This window comes from Scyliorhinus canicula, chromosome 8, assembly GCF_902713615.1.
Source record: "Scyliorhinus canicula chromosome 8, sScyCan1.1, whole genome shotgun sequence".
NCBI lineage: Eukaryota > Metazoa > Chordata > Chondrichthyes > Carcharhiniformes > Scyliorhinidae > Scyliorhinus > Scyliorhinus canicula.
In genome coordinates, this window is record NC_052153.1 from 18,569,715 (window position 1) to 18,591,500 (window position 21,786).

At 46.5% G+C, this 21,786-nt stretch overlaps 1 protein-coding gene across 2 annotated transcripts in view; it reads left to right on the plus strand.

Moving 5' to 3' along the window:
• Window positions 1–21,786, plus strand: part of chrna8 (cholinergic receptor, nicotinic, alpha 8) — a 309,073-nt gene that overhangs the window by 140,981 nt on the left and 146,306 nt on the right. For both annotated transcript variants that reach the window (XM_038804235.1, XM_038804234.1), the window contains exons 3-4: window positions 12,877–12,921; window positions 21,428–21,537. In XM_038804235.1, the coding sequence (XP_038660163.1) occupies window positions 12,877–12,921; window positions 21,428–21,537 (155 nt within the window). The remainder of the gene's footprint in view (window positions 1–12,876; window positions 12,922–21,427; window positions 21,538–21,786) is intronic.

The following is a 21,786-nucleotide window of genomic DNA, read 5'->3' on the forward strand; positions in this document are numbered from 1 at the left end:
GGAACCCCACCACCTTGAGGTTCCCCTCCAATCCACTCACCATCCTGACTTGGAAATACATCGCCGTTCCTTTACTGTCACTCGGTCAAAATTCTGCCACTCCCTCCCTAACAGCACTGTGGGTGTACCTACACTACAGGGACTGCAGTGGTGAAAGAAGGCAGCTCACCACCCCCTTCCCAAGGGCACTTAGGGTTGGCCGAGCCGTTGCCATCCACATTTCTTGAATTAATGCATTTTTAAAATTTCCAGGAGTTTGTGAAGCAATCCATCAGTTGAATAAAATGTACGATGCTGACTGTCTGCAGCTTAACAGTTATCTTACATTGACACATCCAACTAGTATTCACATTAATAGCAGATGACACATATAACCTGAATGGTGATACTCTGCATAATGAAATAAATAGAAAGAAAATGAGTTGGCCTCCTGCCAGTGACTTCCAATCAATTGCAGGTTAACATGATGCCACTCAGGACGCCTGGTGAGCTAGTGGTGTCCGATAAACCAACGTGCTGCTTGTTCCCAGCAAGGACGATCCTTCAACCCTCCGCACCGGAGGTTTGACATATTTTCCAATTTTTGTTTCTGCTTTTCATTTTTTATTTTAACAAGAAGCGCGCTGACATCAGAAAGAGATTTGCCAACCGAGGTCATTGTCACAATGTCACAGCCAAAACAGAAACGAAGGAGAGGGATTTCCAAGAGTGAAGATTTCAACAAAGCCGACAAGTGCTCGAAAGCAGAAGTTTTCCTATCTGACGCCAATGGCAGCCCCCAACCCGAGCACTGGCAAACCAACCCTCAAAGCTCATCCAATTGTGACACTTTTTAAATCATCCAATTACAGCTGGGCAATAAATTCTGGCCTTGTCTGTGATGACCGCATCCCATAAATGAGTTTTAAAAAGTGCATAATTTGTAGGGGGTACAATTAGGCATTGTTAGATTCATTGATCTGGGTGCTACAAGGAACCTCAACTAAAATAAAATACTATCCGTGAGGCAATTCACGCCCTCAACAGCAAGTCTGCCGGTTGCCATCACTGCACACATAAACCTCCGGCAGAAACCAGAACAGATAAAGCATGGCACGCTGATTTGATGCCAGCACTGCCAATTTGGGGTTCTGAACCTGAACTTCTCCCTCTCTTGACTCGACACGGCTGGGTGCAAAATGAAATTGCATGAGGGTCCCCAACTACCTGAAGAAGCGCAATTTAAAGGAATCATCGGCCACTGGGGTTTTTTTTTTCTGACTGTTGCTGTACTCCAGGATTATTCAGCCCCAGAATGACAAGATCCACTGCCGGGCAAGTTGTCAGGCCAGCTGTTGACTTGCAGCAAGACATGGGGTTACCAGCGGCAGCCTGGGCAGGAAAATCATGGCCATGATTTCATGTATATGGAATGCTTTTCTGTACTTTAGGTTTGGTACTCGGCGGGTCAAGCTCTCATAGGTGGTGAGATGCCTTTTTGATAGCTTAAATGTTTGGGCACCAACCAGTTACTTACAAACATGGGTGGCCTGCAAGACCTTCCTTTCAGCTTTCAGCATATTTGGGAGCATAGTTAGAGGTCAAACAGAGCAGAACAAGCGGCAAGAAGAGGGAGGAGGAGGCGAATGGCTCTCAACAGATTATATTCTCAGATGCCGTTAAGGATACAATTCTCTGAACTGAACTTTAACCATGACCAAATTTGAGGCATTCACTCAGGGATCCTGCTGAAATCTATCAACTACCACAACTTCAGGGCAGCACGGTGGTGTAGTGGTTAGCACAACCGCCTCACGGCGCCGAGGTCCCAGGTTCGATCCCGGCTCTGGGTCACTGTCCGTGTGAAGTTTGCACATTCTCCCCGTGTCTGCGTGGGTTTCGCCCCCACAACCCAAAAATGTGCAGAGTAGGTGGATTGCCCATGCTAAATTGCCCCTTAATTGGAAAAAATAATTGGGTAATCTAAATTTTAAAAAAAAAACTACCACAACTTCAACCTCAAAGCAGGTTGTCTCATTATCTGCGGTTGTCCAGTTGACAATGGTTCTAAACTTTTAGACATCTATGTCCTTTTGGACTGATGCAGGAGATATATGCACGATTCCACCCTCCCCAGTGTCAGTACCTACATTATATTGTTATAATCGCAGTTGATGTTGCTACTGGATAGGAAGGTCCCAAATTAGTACCCTGGCTCAAAAGGCCATAACTTTTTTTTAGAAGAAAATGGGTGGTGAACAGAGTCACAAGAATGCCAACCAGCTCAGGACAATCGACAATGGTTTTAGGTCATAGTTAATTGAATTCAAATTCCACCATCTGTCATGGTGGGATTCAAACCCAAGTCCCCAGAATAGCACCTGGGTCTCTGGATTACCAGTCCAGTGACAATATCACCTCCCCTTAGAGCACGGAGGTTTTAGGTGAGGTGCGGCTTTTCTTTGTTGCTGCTGAGTAAGTGGAAGAACTGAGTTCAGCTTTGCTGGAGGAGTTCAGAAAACATGTTGGGACGACGAAGACAGCAAGTATGTAACACCTCTAGCCTAATGAATCATCCCAAGGCATTTCACAGCAGCATTATAAAATATAGTATGACACAGAGCCACGTAAGGAATTATTAAGTCAGATAACCAAAAGCTTGGTTAAAGAGGTAGGTTTTAAAGAATGTCTTGAATGAGGAAAGCAAGGTCAAGAACAGAGAATTTTGGAGTGTGGGGCCTAGGGCAGTGTAAATAGGGCAGTTGCAATTTGGAATACACAAGAGACCTGAATTAGAGGAGCTCGGATATCTCAGAGGGCTGGAGGAGATTGGAGAAATAGGAAGGAGCAAAACCGTGGAGAGATTTGAAAGCAATGATGAGAATCTTAAAAGTCAAGACCTTGTTTGACCAGAATCAGAAATTTGCTGCCCAAGGCATTGAGAGGAATTTGAAGCTTTAGCAGCAGTAAAACCTTCTATCAATTGGAAAGCCAAACGATAGCACAGTGGCTCGCACTGTTGCTTCACAGCACCAGGGTCCCAGGTTCGATTCCTGGCTTAGGTCACTCTGTGCGGAGTCTGCACGTTGTCTGCGTGGGTTTTTTCTGGCTACTCAGGTTTCCTCCCACACGTCCTGAAAGACGTGCTTGTTAGGTGAATTGGACATTCGGAATTTTCCCTCAGTGTACCCAAACAGCCGCCGGAGTGTGGCGACTAGCGGTTTTTCACAGTAACTTCATTGCAGTGTTAATGTGAGCCAACTTGTGACAATAATAATGATTATTATTATTACTGTGGGTTGCCTGAACAGTTTTACTGATCAGTGTATAGTGCTTAACAAATGGCCTACAAAGGTGAGTGGAGTATGACTTGCAGTCAAAGCGTGTGTCTTGGAATAAGAATTGAAAACTCTTATTAAAGTAATATTTTCTTTCAAAAGTCTGACAATTCAGTGGGACCTCCGAGTATCTACAAAACACAAATAGTGCAAGCACTGGAAGGTATTAATGACAACAACACAAGAGTTCATCATTAGATGTATCAGTCTGGTTTATTTTGTAATCTAATAAATACTGCATTCAATAGGTGCCACCTCCAAATTTCACCATATCACATTAAGCAATGTTTAAATCCAAGTGAATCAGCTGACAGCAGAGAAGGGTGAAGGTGAGGATTTCGGGTTCAGAACAGAACGCCAACATCACAATCAAGCCAGGACAGTTTTGCATGCCACACTACATACATGGATACCGTGGCACCATGTGTGAAATGCTGACAGGCCCAACAAAATATGGAAGGCCGACATGTGTCTGACAGGCTGCTCCCTGCTGAGCTCTGACAGGAGCATTTGGCAGATGCTCTTAAACGTTGACTCATGAAAACGTTCCGTATACGCCACAGGAAACAGGAACAGACAGAAAAGTAAATCATTGTACTTGTGCGGTGAGATTTCCCCACATGGATTAGTTAGCTAGTGCAGGGAATGAGTGTTCAAGAACTATGCAAAGTCAAATGGATAAAGGGCATTTAAGGCTTATATAACAAGATATCATTGTAGCAAACATTCTTGAAATATCGTTTCAGTCCAAAAACAGGGATTAAAGCATAACTTTGAGAAATATCAAGAAAATAAGGTGAAAGATGTATTGGAATAAAATCGGAGTGTAGCAGGTATTGCATCTATTGAAGTATAAACTCAACAGTGTTGAAAGTGGTCGACTCATGGAGACATCTTTGAAGCATGTTTACCTGAACAAGGTTGTGCAGGAGAAGTATTTAATTCAGTTTTCAGCCCAAAATTGTTTCCACATTATAGATTTAAATAGTTCCACTCTACAATGTATTATGTTCAATCTAGATATCTCGTTAAAGTATAAGACATGTAATGAGCAAGACAGTGTATGCTGGTTCTTGTCAACTCTGCCGCATACAAACAGCACAGTTTGAATCGCAAACCACTGCACAAACGAAAGGAGTGGATTCCCGCGGCATTGATAATGTAGCACACAACTTTTTTTTTTCTTCTCCTTTTATATTCAGTACTTCTTTGGAACACAGCCAGCCTAGAGGAGATGTGTAGGATTAAGGACAGCTGGTTCACGTGGCTTGTGGGTGGTTTTAATGGGATCAGAGCTGGCACGTATCCATCCGTGAGCAGCTAGGCATAGAAAGGCAACAGCAGGCTTCCTTAGGGGAAAGATTCTTTGAGTCTAGTGTGAGCAAACTTTTGAAAGAGAATATGATCTTGCCCTTGCTTTTGTTCCTGTCTCCAGAGAATCACTCATTTATTTTGTACGCATGGCTATCTGCTCAGCCAATGGATTTTGGAGCTGGCAAATTAAGAGTTTTAAATTACTTGTAATAACTCGCAAAACAGCAAACTCTGCAACTACTTGCCTATTTCAATAGGTGGCTTTTTATTACAAATGAATGCACGATGAACCTCTCACCTTTTTCAATGAGAAGCAATAAAAGTGGCTGTTTTGCATAATCGATGAACCACAAATGAAATCATGGCTCTTATCAACTAAGTGGTTCACTGCAGAGAGCAGTCGCAAAACCTAATTCATCGCACACATGCTGGCAATGGCCGAACGCCATATGAAAACAAACCTGATTTAACATTGAGAATCTGCCAACAACACTAGCTTAAAAATGAAACAACATTACCACATCTTTAAAGAGGATACCGCACCCCCATTCCCCCCTCACCACCCCAATCTGCCAACAATCCCTTAGCCAAAGATGTGCTAATCCTGGAAGTAGTTGGGAGTGCTGCTCTCCCAGTCTTGTGGATCAGATGTGAAGCCAACAACATTCATCGACAGAAAGCCTTTAAAATACCCAAAGGCATTTAACACGAGTGTTATCCAGTAAAACTTTACGTTGAGTCACATCAGGAGATTGGATAGGTAACAAAAACTGTGGCCAAATGAGGTAGGTTTCGGGGGTGGGGTGTTTTGAAGATGGACAGTGATGAGAAGAGTGCTAAGGAAGTTTTCCACGGTTTTGGCTGCCTGCTGGGGTAGATATTAAAGATCCTATTGTTCTGTTTGATAATAATTAAATTGTATGATGAAACAAATCGAGGGAGTCCTCAAGATACAATTGAAGGACCAAACATGACATCAGAGGTGAAGAATGCTTTGAAATTGATGAGCACAGGACAAGCTCATCAACATTGTTCATCGCTAAAAGTTAATGGATGGGCGGCACGGTAGCACAGTGGTTAGCACTGCTACTGCACAGCGCCAGGTTCCCAGGTTTGATTCCCGGCTTGGGTCACTGACTGTGCGAAGTCTTCACGTTCTCCCCGTGTCTGGGTGGGTTTCCTCCGGGAGCACCGGTTTTCTTCCACAAGTCCCGAAAGACGAGTTGTTAGGTATTTTGGACATTCTGAATTCCCCCTCCGTGTACTCAAAACAGGCGCTGGAGTGTAGCGACTAGGGGTTTTTCACAGTAACATAATTGCAGCGTTAATGTAAACCTACTTGTGACAATAAAGATTGGTATTATTATGTGTTGCTGAAATGTGACATTGACAGTAAAGATCTGAGATTCATCCAGAGACCTATACTGGGATCAAAAAACGAGTACCAGGTTCGTAGATGGAAAGTTAGATAAGTTTCAAGTGAAGCGAGGAGTACGCCAAGACCGTGTAATGTCCCCAAAATTATTCAATCTGTACACAAAACAAATGTTCAGAGAATTTGATATAGTTCCAGGGGTATGGAGGCAAGAACGTAACATACTTGTGTTAGGCCGACGACGCTACACCAGTTGCAGAATCAGGAGAAGCCCGAAAAAATATCAGAGATCAAAGTAAAATCAAGCTATATACACCAAAAAGGCAAAAACAATGGTAGTTAGAAGGAAAATGTGAAAGAAATTTGAGTGAATGTTGAAATGGATGGAGTCATACTAGAAAAACAAGTAGGTAGGTTTAGGCCAAATGATAGGAGAATATGGTGGGTGCAATCCCGAAATTAGAAAAAGAACAGGATAGCCAGAAGTAATATTGTGAAACTGAATGATGTTTTAACAACAAGAAAGCTCAAGCTCATAACAAAGAAAAAACTCATAAGGTGCTGCAATCTATCCACTCGCCTTTAATGCCTCAGAAACCTGGAGTTGGATTTTCCGAGGAGTGGTAATATTAAATTGTTAACTTGCACTGGAGCTCCACATAGGGCCTCACGGTAGCATGGTGGTTAGCATCAATGCTTCACAGCTCCAGGGTCCCAGGTTCGATTCCGGGCTGGGTCACTGTCTGTGTGGAGTCTGCACGTCCTCCCTGTGTGTGCGTGGGTTTCCTCCGGGTGCTCCGGTTTCCTCCCACAGTCCAAAGATGTGCGGGTTAGGTGGATTGGCCATGATAAATTGCCCGTAGTGTAAGGTTAATGGGGGGATTGTTGGGATACGGGTTACGTGGGTTTAAGTGGGGTGATCATTGCTCGGCACAACATCGAGGGCCGTAGGGCCTGTTCTGTGCTGTACTGTTCTATGTTCTATTTCTCATCTGGACTTCCCGAACCAAGAAATGAGGAGCATACCTGCTCCGGGTGTCCTTTCTTTGTAGTGCGGGGTCATCTTAGGAAGCCAAATCACATACCCCCTCCTTTTGTTTAACAGCACTAGCTGTCATAATCTGGTAAGTAGTACGTTTAAAGATCCCAAAGCCACTTAGAGAAGTTCAGGACAGAAGGCAAATGTATAAGATTAGTGTGTGAGGGGGTAGGTTGGGTAGGTGGGTGAGGGGTTAGAGGAAGCTGGGTGAGGGGGAAAGGTGCCAGATGGTTAGGTAAGAGATAGGATGGCAAGTGGGAATAGGGGCAGATTGGCAGGTAGTTGTGTAAAAGGATAGAGTGGCAGGTGGGTGTGGGGTCAGAGTGGCAGGAGATTGTGTGAGGGGATAGAGTAGGCAGAGCTAAGGGGCAGATTGGCAGGTAGTTAGGTGAAAGGATAGAGTGGCAGCTGGGTGAGGGGTCAGAGTGGCAGGTGATTGGGGCAAGGGGATAGAGTGGCAGAGCGTAAGGGGCAGATTGGCAAGTAGTTGGGTAAAGAGATAGGGCGGCAGGTAGCTGAGGGGGCAGGGTGGCAGATGGTTGAGTCAGGGGCTAGGGTGGCAGGTGGATGACAGGGTACAGTGGGCGAGGAGGTTGGAGGTGGTCGAGTGGTTGGGAAGTGTAGTCAGGTTGTCGGGTGTTAATCAGTTGTTGGGGGTAGTCAAGCAGTCGGCGAGATAGTCGGATACTAGGCAGTTAGTCGGAGTGTATATGGGAGGTTTGGAGTGCAGTCGGGGGCGGGAGTCAAGTATAGTTATCCAGGAGTTAGAACAGGTCATAATTCTTCTAACTTTTCCTGACTAACTGTACTGTTAAGTAAGTAAGAAACAGCCAAACTTTAACTCAGAGTTTCAGAGGATTCCAGATGCAGGGGTATTTCCCATCAGAAGTCCAAACTTCCCAGGCAATTCCCATATAGTTGGTACATCGGAACCTCTGAGGTGTCCTCCAACGCATCTTGTGGGGTAAATCCGAGGTACGACCATCCGGAGATTGGAAGTTCTTGTCCCCTTGACACTAAATAAAGATCTGCAAAGTAAAGTAGAAAACTTCAAAATCTGGATGCTAAGATGCTAACAATTCTATCCATACGGACCATAGGATGAATGAAAAAGATCCTTGAAATAGCAAGAGCAAAGGGGACACTCTAAAAAGTGACGCCCAGAAAAGAAAATGTCAGTCTTTCTTCGGCCATCTCATCAGAGCTGAAAATCTACGGAAATGTTCTCGGGGGTAAAGTTGATGTGTGAGAATGATGCAAGACGTGATGTACCGTGATAGCAGACTTGGGTGGCACAGTGAAATGAAATGAAATGAAAATCGCTTATTGTCACGAGTAGGCTTCAATGAAGTTACTGTGAAAATCCCCTAGTCGCCACATTCCGGCGCCTGTCCGGGGAGGCTGGTACGGGAATCAGCGATTTAGCTGAGTGAGCTAAACCAGCCCCTAGCTAAACCAGCCCCTGGTTTACAGTGGCACACTGGTTAGCACTGCTGCCTCACAGCGCGAGGGACCCGGGTTCAAGTCTGACCTTGGGCAACTGTCTTTGTGGAGTTTTCACTTTCTCCCCGTGTCTCTGTGTGTTTCCACCGGGTGCTCCGGTTTCCTCCCATGTTCCAGAGATGCATAGGCTAGGTGGATGGGCCATGCTAAATTTCCCTTAGTGTCCAAAAGGTGAGGTGGGGTTACTGGGTTAAAGTAGAGCGTGGGCCTAGGTAGGGTGCTCTTTCAGAGGGTTAATGCAGACTCGATGGGCCGAATGGTCTCCTTTTGCAATGCAGCGATTCTGTTATTCTCTGATCTCCTGCTAGGAGTGTCAATAAGCAGCAGCAATACTGTTGGGAAAAGACCAAGTTGTCTCCTGGTGATCCTTCACCTAACCATCCGCAAAAAAAAAGAATGAATTAACTAGCCTTTCATGTCTGTGCTGCTGCCTTCAGCATCTCAGCACCAGTGGCTGCATTTCGAAGTAATTCATTGCATGTGAAGTGCATTGGGGTGTGCTGAGAGGTGGGTTAAAGCAGAATGTAAATGCTCTGCTGCATCTCCCCAGGGGAGTTAGTAGTTGGGTGCATGACAACCAACACAGAGTAGTTCAGGACACAGAAGGGATCAGTTGCAAATGTGGCAGCAAAGCATGTTAAATACGTACGCAACTAACTGTGCAACATGTGGTGGTATGATTAGCATAGCTGCCTGCCATTGGTGCAGAACACCGGCTTGCCATTGGCCCTGGTCGGTATGTGCCTCTCGACCGGTTGGTTGAGACCAGTCATGTGACGGCTCCCCGATTGGTTGAGAGGCTGAGTTAACCCCGCCTCCAGGGCGGGGTATAAATACCCAGTACTCCCGGCGGTCGTCCTTCTACTATAATCGACCTTCAGGGCTAACATCTAGTAGATTAAAGCCATACTTTTGTTCAGCAAGTCGTCTCGCGTTCAATTGATGGTACATCACAACACAAGCAATTAGATGTACAGGATAAAACATTGAAACAAAAGCAAAATGCAGGGGTTGTTGCAAATCCACTACAGAGTGATTCTGAACACGTTACATTTAATAATCTCTGCTGAACCAAACATACAGGTATAGGTTGAAAATCCCACATCGGAAATGCTTGGGGCTGATTGTGCATCGGATTTTGGAATTTGGGAACTGCACATGTGCGCTGCGTGTTGCAAACTGCGCATCGCCGGTGAGCCTTGTGGGATTTTCGACTCGTGACGCTGCGTCGGCATTCGAAAAAAAGATTGGATTTGGGAACTTTTCGTTTTTCAGAATTTCAGATAAGTGATGCTCAACCTGTAATAGCTTTTGAAATTGGAGGGAAGGGAGGCTTCTGCTGGCTGCTAAATGTAGTGGAATTATGAGGCCCCTTAAACAGGCTGCACTTCTGATTTGGCTATGTCGTACAATGAAGAGATTCACCCACCACCACATTGGAGAATCCTGTAGATATCTGAAGCCCAGAAAAGAATCTTCAACAGTGTCTGCCTCCGTCATTGCGCTCTGTTATGAGGCAGTCCTATTTTGATGATTAATTCAAAGTTGATAGTTAACTTGAACTGGAAGGGCACAGGATTAGGGAAGTAAAACATCGTCCTGGGAGTGGCAACCATTCACCGCCATTGCCACTCAACTCAGAAAGGTAGTCAGGGGTGAGGATGTAATGGAGGGTGGGGGGGTGGTCTGGGATTATCAGTAGTACCAGTTTCAATCCTTCCAACTTTTCCTGGGTAACTATTCTGCTCAGTGCTAAGTGGGAACAATCCGGCCCTGGGTCACTCTGTGGAGTTTACATGTTCTCTGCGTTTCTGCGTGGGTTTCCTCCGGGTGCTCTGGTTTCCTCTCACAGTCCAAAGATGTGCAGGTTAGCTGTATTGGCCATGCTAAATTTGCCCCTTAGTGCCCAAGGGTGTGAGATTACGGGATTGTGGGGATAGGGTGGAGAGTGGGTCTAGGTAGGTGGGCCAAATGGCCTCCACCTACACTATAATAACTTTTTTTTAAAAATCAAAGTATGACCTTAAGTCGGAGTTTAGGAGGGTTCCTGATGCAGGATGACTATCCAATGGAGGTTGAAACTTCCCAGGCAACTCTTGTGTAATCAGCATGTGGAGACCTCCGTGTCGTTCCCCCAGCATATCTTCCGGAGTCGGACCATTCGCAGATCAGAAGATCTGAGCCATAGTTTCAACATTACCACACTAACTCAGATTTTAAATGCCTCGATACCAGCTCTCTCAATTTATTTGTGTCAGCACAATACTTGGAGTTACTTGTTATGTTCAGATGCAGACCTGAACTAATCTTTGACCATCAAAAGCCATGGAGTTTTCTGGGCCGATCGCCTCGTTCTGCTTTCTGCATCCATGGGCCACTCAAATGGAAGGTTCTCTAAACATTCTGGAGGTGGGTCTTACACCAGGACTCTACTGGCCAAAAGATTCAAGTAGTACTCCAAAGGGTGAAACAGCGACACACCGCCTGCAGATATTTAAGGTGCCCCTCCCCCTCGTCCCCCTCCCAGATTTGTGTTTTCGGGATTTCTGATTGCCGTTCTATGGAGCCAGAAGGTCTTCATGCTGGTAACTGGTGGAATGGCTCCAGTTAAGCTCCATATTGCACTCCTTGATTCCATTGAAAAGACCGTGTGGGAGAATCGCCGGGGGTCGGCGTGAATTCCGCCCCCGCCGTCCTCCCAATTCTCCCGCCCCCCAAAAAACGGCCCGGCGTGAGTCGCGCCGCCTACCTCGGAGAATGGCGGGGTCCGGTGCGGCTCAATGGGCGCCGGGGCCTCCCGAATTCTCCGGCCCGCAATGGGTCGAAATCCCGCCCGCCTGTAGCCGGTCCCGTCGACGTAAATCAGAGTAGGTCCCTTACCAGTGGGATCAGGTGGTGCGGGCGGGCTCCGGGGTTCTTGGGGGGTCGCGGGAGGATCCTGTCCCGGGAGGTGCCCCCACGGTGGCCTGGCCCACGGTCGGGGCCCACCGATCCGTGGGCGGGCCTGTGCGATGCGGCCGATGCGGAAGTGAATCCCTGTGCGCATGCGTGGGGATGATGCCAGCATGCGTTGGCGCGCCTTCGCATGCACCGACTCGTGCCGACTGGCGGAAGCCCTACGGGGCCTGTTGGCATGGCGCCAGGCCACCTATCCCGCAGGCCGGCGGGGCGGTAACCACTCCAGAGCGGGCCTAGCCCCTGAAGGTGCGGAGGATTCCGCACCTTTGGGGCGGCCCGACGCCGGAGTGGTTCACGCCACTCTGTCCCGCCGAGACCCCCCACCCTGTCGGGGAGAAATTAGGAAGGTGCCAAATGACAAGGGACAGGAAGGTTGCATACATTACTCCCTGTGCAGACTTAGTACACCAAGACGTGCTTTGATTTTCAGGCACCAATTCAGGATCCAGAATTATCCCCGTGATCTTGTAAAGGTGCATGATAAGAAACGTACGGAAAAGAAAGATCTGGAAAATTGCTTCAGACTAAAGTGTGAGAGTAGAACAAAGGAAACAAAGATTTAAATAAAGAGTACCATAAAATCTGATGTCACAAAATTATTCACAAAAAGTGAACAATACTTGGAATGGACTTTCAGCAAAATAGTGCCAATGAAATCATTTAAGAAATAAATAGCTAACGGACTGGTGAAATATCAGGCTTTTCCGGATGGATAACCTCAGTAAAGCTGAATGGATTCCTCTTCTTAATGACCTTTCTTGGTTTATGCTGCAGTCTAGAGGATTCAAAATTAATCTGCCCCCCAACTTGTATTACCTAAAGGTTTGTGACAGTGTGCTGCTGACTCACCTTCCGATTTTTCCTACCTTTGGAGAAATATCTTTCATTCCCCACTTCCCTCACTCGGCAGAAATGACCAGGATCAGCATCTGAGCATAAAAGGGACATCAATTATAAGGATCTTGGCTTCATGGCACACTTGTTTGGAACATCGACATGCTGAATCTTAATGCCTCGTCATTGCTGAATTTTTAAGAAAATTATGTCACACATAAACATATAATTGCCCATTTTGTACAGTGCCCTCTTAATGTGTCTCTGATCTTCCCACTATTTTGGCTGGTTCAATGCCTACCTTTTCCATGATAGGTTAGTAGGCCTCTAAGTTACGTCCTTAGTTACTAACTCAGTTACATTTCAAAAGCATCCAGTTCATCTATGATATTGAACTGTTTCCCCTCTCCACCCCACACCCTCAAATCCAAGTAATTTGCTTGTGAATGCATATTTCTCAAGGCTTCAGAAGTTTCTTTGCTGTACGGTTGTAAAGTTTGGTATTTATTGCAAATAATTATTCTCCCTCTTTCCAGGATGAAAAAAATCAGGTATTGATCACAAATGTTTGGCTGCAAATGGTAAGTATTTTACTCATATTAATTTTACTGTCCCTATTTAATATTACTGTAGGTTTATCATTGTCTGAAATGCGAGGTCGATTGAAAAATGCAGCTAAATTGTGACTGCATCACTTCCAAAAAGCAATGTGATGAGGATGTTTGGGCTCTCCCAGAACCTGACAAGGAGAGAATGTAGACAACATGGGTAACCAGTGATGGTGTTGAAGTAGCCAAGGATGAAGCTAAAAGAGGCTCAGGAATATTTGTGCTCGAAATGTTAAACATGCCCAACCAACTTCCAGCAGCAATCAGTGATTCCAATACTGTGATTCCAAACGCTGAGCTATAAAGCAATGGATTATAAATCAGAAGAGCTAAATATCAAACTTCATCCAATGCTTCAGTCAGACTCTGCGCTGAATACATTATCCAATTCTGATTGTCAGGGGAGACATTCAAGTGCTAAAGATAGTGCAGAGAAGGGTTAGGAAACTCATTCCAAGTAATAAGGCGTTATAAGTAACATTGATTCCTGGAAAGGAGAATTGATCGCATGGAGACATACTATAAAGGATATAGAAAAGGTTAGTCTGGATAGTTACTTTAAATAAAACGGCAGTGGTGTAATTAGGGGACACAGCTTCAAAATACATAAGAAGATTTCTAGTTCAGAGATGAATAAATGCTACTTCATATCAAGAGCAATCACCATAAACTTTCAGAGAGAATTGTGGAGACAAAAACCTTGAATTTATTTAAGGAACAGCTAGGTGCTACAAGGGCTGGGGAAGTGGCGAGTCTCAAATGGGCCAACGATCATCCATTAATACTACCTTGTGGTCTTGCAAGAGGCACCCCCCTTCCCTCTATATCTTCTGCAACTAACGAGTAATTAGCAATAGTCAGGCTGATTGAAAGCCTTTGCTTCGCTTCAGGCAGTGAATGCTGCATTGGGAGGCCCGAGCTCCAACTCCTAGTGTCCTTCCACACCCAGTGGCCACCGCAGGGCCTGGAGTGCCTTATTGATCCTCTTAATCACACTTTGAGTTGATGTTAGTGAGGTTTTTGGTGATCTTTGTTTCGTTTGGGCATTTCCCCTATCAGGAGCGGCCCTATTTGAATTGTCCCAAAGTGTGTTTCTTTTCGCATAATTGTTTGGCCTCAAGAGAGTCCAACTCCCAGTGTAATGGTGGTTCTGATTCTGGGTGAGGAATGTCCAACCTGGGGGAGAGGGCGCTCCGATGCTGATGCTTGGGGAGCCAGGATGAAGGAAGCCTGTTCCTACTGGCCCTTAGTTGCTGCTTCCCATGGCTGCCGTCACCTTGCTGATGCATCAGGCTTCACAAAGCCCAGGAAATCTGGCTGGCCACAATTAAAGCTCTAGAGCAGGGCTTCCTATCTCATTAGCATATTTAAATTCCCAGCCAGCCTACTGGGAGTGGGTTCATGACCTTGGCCAGCCTGAGTAAAGGCCGGAAAGTGGGTTGGGGTTGAGTTTCCGGTTTTTTTTTTTTGCTATTTAACCCTCACCTGTGCCCAATCCCACCCACTGCCTCAGATTTAAATCCTGCCATTTCCTACACAAATTGGCGGCAGCTTTACGGGGCAAACTCATAGCAAACAAAAATTGGGTTGAGACTGATCTGAGTCATTGTGCTTAGAAGCCTCGTTAGTGATGGTGTAACTGTTTTTACTGTATGAACTAAATAGTAATAATTTCCAAGGACAAGGCAAGCAGAGTAACCTAGGGGGTAAAATGTGATTTGGATGGCATTGAAACTGGTTTCCATTCTATGCCCTCTAAAATATTCGGTGCCATTGACCACAATGGCGGTGTATATAACAGCCGACAGATGTGATACCGCCCACTGTCTTCCCCGCCTCAAATGGAATTTCACCCGCCAAAGGTTTCAAATACATGAATCGTATCAAGTTGATTAAAAAAAAATTGAATGTGATCCAAGGCTTCACAAGCAGTGATATCCGGAGAAAAAATTAAGCTTTATCATGCCTGTTTTTTGGGTGTACAGTGTGGATCAGATGAACAACTGTCAAGTCACAACCTCCACCACACCTCCAAACCATCGTACCAGCAGTGGTCAATATATTGGAAGCGATCCCTTAAACAGCCAGTTGGTGTCTTGTAAATGCAAATTGCCATCTATACATCAGTTGTAGGTTCTTGATGCAAAATTCAGGTACAAAGTGGGAGAGATTGTACTGTGGAAATCCTAATTACACCAGGGGCGTGGATGGTGTGGGAGAAAGCTGTGCCGCAATCTCAAGGTCGTTTTGGGTGGATGCCTCCTCGATGTCATCGGCCCGCTGAGAGGGCGCAGGGCATTCGCGGGCCATTTCTTTATCTAGCGGTGTCGCCGCCCTCCGGGAGTCCTGCTCCACAGATTCTGTTGGGGAGGATGGGACTCCCCGCTGATCAGGCACCCTCTGGCGTGCGGCCCCGGGTGTGGTGGGGGCAGATGCCTGTCTCCGCCTGGAGGCAGACGGCCTTGGTCGTTCGGCATCACGTCCTAGGGAAGAGAATGAAACGGGTTATTTAGAGACGCTCGGCCGGGCGCTGGACGGTCCCAGTGCGCAGAGTGTGAAGTGACAGAGGATGGGGGAGGTATCCCAGTGGGCAGGGTGTGTGAAGGGACAGAGGATGGGGGAGGTATCCCAGTGGGCAGGGGGTGTGAAGGGACAGAGGATGGGGGAGGTGTCCAAGTGGGCAGGGTGTGTGAAGTGACAGAGGATGGGGGAGGTATCCCAGTGGGCAGGGTGTGTGAAGGGACAGAGGATGGGGGTGGTGTCCAAGTGGGCAGGGTGTGTGAAGGGACAGAGGATGGGGGCGGTATCCCAGTGGGCAGGGTGTGTGAAGGGACAGAGGATGGGGGAGGTATCCCAGTGGGCAGGGTGTGTGAAGGGACAGAGGATGGGGGAGGGGGGGGGGGGGGTGTTTGTCATGCAGGGTTGTCTCACTTGTTGCAGCTCCGCCAACCTCGCATTGTGTGATCTCCCGAGTAGCAGATCCGCCAACAAGGTCCAGCGCCCTCTGCTCAAAAGTGGTGAGGGGCCGCAGGATGGGCGAACCCCCTCCCGTCTTGTTCCGCTAATGGGTGTTGTGAGCGGTCTTGTCCTGTTGGGGGAGGGGGCATAGGTAGATTATTACAATACGGCAGGTATCAGCAGGCCGTTCAGCTACTGGCACAGGTTTGGGGTCAAGTTGTAATTAGACGATTGCATCTCTCCAAGGGGGCCAGAGCGCTGGGTCTGTGAACTCACTCTGCCCCAATCCCCCTCCACCCCCTGTGCCAGGGGGGGAGGTGGGTAATTAAGTAAAGTGGGGGAGGGATGGTTGTGACCCGGGGGCACCCTCTTGGCACTTACCCTGGCAGCCCTGGTGAGGTCGTGCATCTTCTTCCGACACTGGTCAGCTGAACGAAGGGTCTGCCCCACAGCACTGACGGCAGCAGCAACCTCACGCCAGGCCTGGCGCACCGCGCTGGCAGGGTGGCGATGCCCTCTACGCGGGCAGATGATGCCCCTCCTCTGCTCGATGGAATCGAGCAGCATCTCCACATCAGCCGCCACAAATCGTGGGGCTGCTCTCCTCAGCTCCGACATCTTGGCCTACAGTTTCTGTGCTCGCCCGCGCCTTTTTACGGCGTCGGGCGGCGTCATGTGGGCGTGTCAGTAGCGTCGCCGCGTTCTGGCATCATCGCGCACGTGATTGACGCGGCCCTGTTCCTAGCCCATTTCCCGGACGTGAATACCTCGGGAAATGGGTCGTGTCGGGCAGTCGCAAAACTCGGCCGTTTTCACGGCCAACTTCGCGATTTTCCGCGGGTGCGGAGAATCGCACCCCTCCAGGTCTTGAGCAGCATAGACAATGGTGCTGAAAGGAACCACTTGAGGCCCCCAGGAAATGGGCACAAAATCTTTTAAAATTTATATTTTAATGTTACATTCCTAACGCTTCTATTCCTCCTCGCACCTACCCGGTCCACTTTGCCTCCTCACTGTATCCCTCCCACCCAGGACCTACAGGTTCAAGGACCAGAAAAGGGGATGGGACATCAATGAAAAAGAATCTAGTTCAGCGGCATTAATCCTGAGCTCTGGAATTCACTCCCTAAATCTCTTGTTGACTGGGCTGACTAGTCTAGTGATATGGAAAATGTAATCTTCTTGCAATCGACCATTGTCTAGCGATTCCTGTATTTTGAACCATGAAGTGGCAATAGGATTAGATTCGACAAGGTGTTCCTGTTGAAATGTATCTCACCATGAGATAAATGTTGCTGGAAACAAAAGAGGGGATTTAGAAAAAAAATGAAGAAAAAATCATCAGTGTTAACACTGAAACCCTTGGAAAATCTGAATCCGCCAAGTTTGGATCTCTTCAAGCCTTTCGTAAGCCCACCTAGCTAAAGCTGTTCAGGTTAAGGTTATACTTGCTACCTTGTTCACATAGACAATGTGTTTGGATCGTCCATGCAGCTCAGGCTGCTGTAAGTACCGGTTCCTGCTACCTACCACTGCGTGACAAAGATTAGATTTGGAAGTGCTAGACTGAGTGTGAATTGGAATTGAGAAACCCCACAATACCGCTGCTTTATTAATTTTGAAGGTCATTGAGAGCAGTCTTGCCCAGTGCACTCGCCCCTAGCTACACGTGGCTAATTGGAAATCCAGATGTGACTAATTGCATTTCTGATTAGTAAATTTTTAAAAAGTGAGTAATAGACTGTGCACTTATTGGGCTGTTTAACACAGGGCTAAATCGCTGGCTTTGAAAGCAGACCAAGCAGGCCAGCAGCACGGTTCGATTCCCGTAACAGCCTCCCCGAACAGGCGCCGGAATGTGGCGACTAGAGGCTTTTCACAGTAACTTCATTTGAAGCCTACTTGTGACAATAAGCGATTTTCATTTTCATTTCATTGATCACAATTACTCATATTCGGACATTACATGGGCATACTTTAACCTTTCGTGTGCATTCTGTAATGAAAGAGTAAGACAGAGAGCAGCGTGTGGGAGTGCTGTTTGACGAATGATTTGTTTGACTTCAACAACAACAACTTATACCAAAAAACACCTTGAATGTAACAGAACAAAACAAATCACTTCCGAGAACATTTTAAAACAAAGGGTGACACTGAGCCATGTAAGGAAATGTTAGATAGATTTTAAGATGTCCTTTAGGGAGGAAAGCCAGGTCACGAGATATGTGAAGGAATTCTTGAACTTAAGACCCACAGGCCACTGAAGGCACGACCAGCAATGGTGGAACGGTTAAAATCGAGGATACACCCAAATCTTAATTAGATGTTGATAGGGTTGTGAAGAAGGCCTATGGTGTGATGGCCTTTATTGGTAGAGGGATTGAGTTCCGGAGCCATGAGGTCATGTTGCAGTTGTACAAAACTCTAGTAGAACATAGAACATAGAACAGTACAGCACAGAACAGGCCCTTCGGCCCTCAATGTTGTGCCGAGCCATGATCACCCTACTCAACCCACGTATCCACCCTATACCTGTAACCCAACAACCCCCCCCTTAACCTTTACTTTTTAGGACACTACGGGCAATTTAGCATGGCCAATCCACCTAACCCGCACATCTTTGGACTGTGGGAGGAAACCGGAGCACCCGGAGGAAACCCACGCACACAGGGGGAGGACGTGCAGACTCCACACAGACAGTGACCCAGCCGGGAATCGAACCTGGGACCCTGGAGCTGTGAAGCATTTATGCTAACCACCATGCTACCCTGCTGCCCCAAAGTACGGCCGCATTTGGAGTATTGCGTACAGTTCTGGTCGCCTCATTATAGGAAGGACGTGGAAGCTTTGGAACGGGTGCAGAGGAGATTTACCAGGATGTTGCCTGGTATGGAGGGAAAATCTTATGAGGAAAGGCTGATGGACTTGAGGTTGTTTTCGTTAGAGAGAAGAAGGTTAAGAGGTGACCTAATAGAGCCATACAAAATTATCAGAGGGTTAGATAGGGTGGACAGCGAGAGCCTTCTCCCGCGGATGGAGGTGGCTAGCACGAGGGGACATAGCCTTAAATTGAGGGGTAATAGATATAGGACAGAGGTCAGAGGTGGTTTTTTTACGCAAAGAGTGGTGAGGCCGTGGAATGCCCTACCTGCAACAGTAGTGAACTCGCCAACATTGAGGGCATTTAAAAGTTTATTGGATAAGCATATGGATGATAAGGGCATAGTGTAGGTTAGATGGCCTTTAGTTTTTTCCATGTGTGTGCAACATCGAGGGCCGAAGGGCCTGTACTGCGCTGTATCGTTCTATGTTCTATGTGTGTAGATATCGCGGAGAGTCGTGGGGCTGAAGAATATCATAACGTTCACTGATTCTTCGGGTGCTTAATGGTGGTACAAGTTAGTCAAATAAATATACTCTTCTAAAGTTCACATTCCTGAACTTGTGATTTTATACAGCCACAGATAATAGGAGCAGGGTAGGTCATTCGGCCTTTCGAACCTGCTCCGCAATTCAACATGGTCATGGCAGATCCTCGATCACAATGCCATTCTCCATGCGCACCCATGCCCGTGAGGCCTTCAGAGTCTAGAAGTCTAGCTATTTCCTTCTTATACGTATTCAGTGACTTAGTTTATGTGGTGCATTCTCTGCTACAATTAGTGGTTGTGGTTAAAATGGTGTCACATGTGGCTATCCAGAAATTCTATTGGATGACTCTGCTTTAACCCTTACAGTACTCTCATAAACAAAGTGCTTTAAAAAACAGGTGATGACAGCATCACCCCGGCAGATTAGTCATACAGCAGAGTATGTGATAACACCTGTATAGAGTGCATTTAAACACTGCAGATGGAATCTTGAAATTGTATGAGCTTGACGTATATCTGCCTGTCACTGGGCTGAGGGCAGAAACTGAAACATCAGGCCTGCCAACTTGACATTGGTCATGGGTTCAGAGCTTTTAGGGGCAAACCTTGGACAGCAAACTGGGTTGGCAAGCAGCTGGCCTGACCCAGAGCAGCAGCAAGAGGCCCCAGCCAGTTTTAATGACCGGGCCTGTTAGATATGTGGGAATACAATCTTGCTGGTTCTTCATCACGTGATGTGTAGTGCCGTCATCAGAGTGTTTGCGCCAGATTTGGGAAGATCGGCATCTTGATTATATTGCGCAACAACCTTAATAAACCTCCCATCATGTTTTAATAGAATCCAGAGTGTGGGCAACTCCATAAATTTTCTCTTCGCACCACAATGAAATATAACAGGGGAGAAAAATGGCGATGAGGATTGAGGCAGAAATCACTGGAAAGATGATTTTCGTCGACTAACTGTGGAACGGTCTTGGGTTCTAATTTTCTTTAATAATTTTCGCGATCTGGTCAAGGGTCTTTCAGTCAGATGCCTCAGGGGACGTGAGGTTCCTAATTAAATTATACAAACAGTCAGAGGAATCACCTTCTGCTTGTCCTCACCTGTGATCTCGCTCGTGGTAAAGAAGAACTGGCGGCATTCGATGTACTGACTCCATGACTTAACCATTTGGTTAAATGAGTCCAGTTTCACAAGGATGGGTATTTCCACTCATGGTTTCAATGAGTCCGACACTTGCTGGAGCTTCTCTACTTTCTCAGTTGTTCCTTCTTTCCCCCCTCGAGTCAGAACGACTGTCGGCTGCGGTCAAAAACATTTAACTCATCACCAATTTGGTGGCTTGAGACAAACACTGGAGGTTCCGATAGTTGACAAAGGATTTCATTGATGAAAGGCAAAGGCAGATAGATAACAGGCACGGAATACTACACAGCAGGTCTTTATACTTCACTCCCTGATCCATACTGCCTGGGGCCCTGCTCCCAGACCCTGCGCAAACCCCCCTTTAGCTGTGGTTCACATGCTACCACACGATTGGCCCTGAGCCAGTCACATGGTTGGTGGACCCCATCCCCTTAAAGGGGCCATGCTACCAAATCATGTGATGTGGCTGCACAGCAGATTGAAATTGTCCCAGTGAATGGTAGGAGCCCAATCGATGTCAACAATTTCCCACATAATGAATTGCCATTCTCTTCCATGTTTTGGACGGTGAGGCCAAGTGAAGGTCGATGGCTTCCTCCAGCATGAGAGGGAGGGTAAATCTTCCGACTACAGTGCGATGCCACAAGAGACCTCAGGGCAAGTGACTTGCCAATTTTATTTGTACAGGATGTGCAGAAAAGAAAAAAGAAAAAGAAAAGAAAGAGAGAACAAAGGATTGAATTTATACAATGACTTTCACAACCAACAAACGCAAGAATATCATATTATTCAGAGCCTTTGAAGCTTGTTGAAGTTTGTTAAAGTATAGTCACTGTAAGTAATTGTCGGACAATGTGAAACCTAACGTGCTGTGAAAAGATCTGAAAGTGGAGGGTTTGGTGATGCGGGAAAATAAGTTCAAATAACTGACAAATATAAAATATATCTATTTGTGTTGTGAATAAATACGTTTATTAATACAACTATTTATTGCCTCAAATAGTACTGGACAGATTGCTACTTAAGGTGGAATGTTACTGAATATGGTGGTGTTCGCAACCTACGCTTCCCTTCAGACCTTGTGTGGGTCCCAGATATTCTCCTCTATAACAGGTGAGATGGTTTTCTTTCTATTTCTCTTGCTAAATACTTAACTGAGCTATATTTTTAAGGAAACTATGAGAAAGGATCACAATCAAATTCTATGAAAAGAAGGATCCTGGAACGTCTTTCTTCCAACCATCCATTCAAATCACCTCCTCGTTCAGGGACCACGCTCCAAGAAGGTGTTGCCCACCATGGACTTCCTTCAGTCCATGGCAAAATACTGCCGTGGTTTGCTATAGCTTCCTGCAGTTGAAT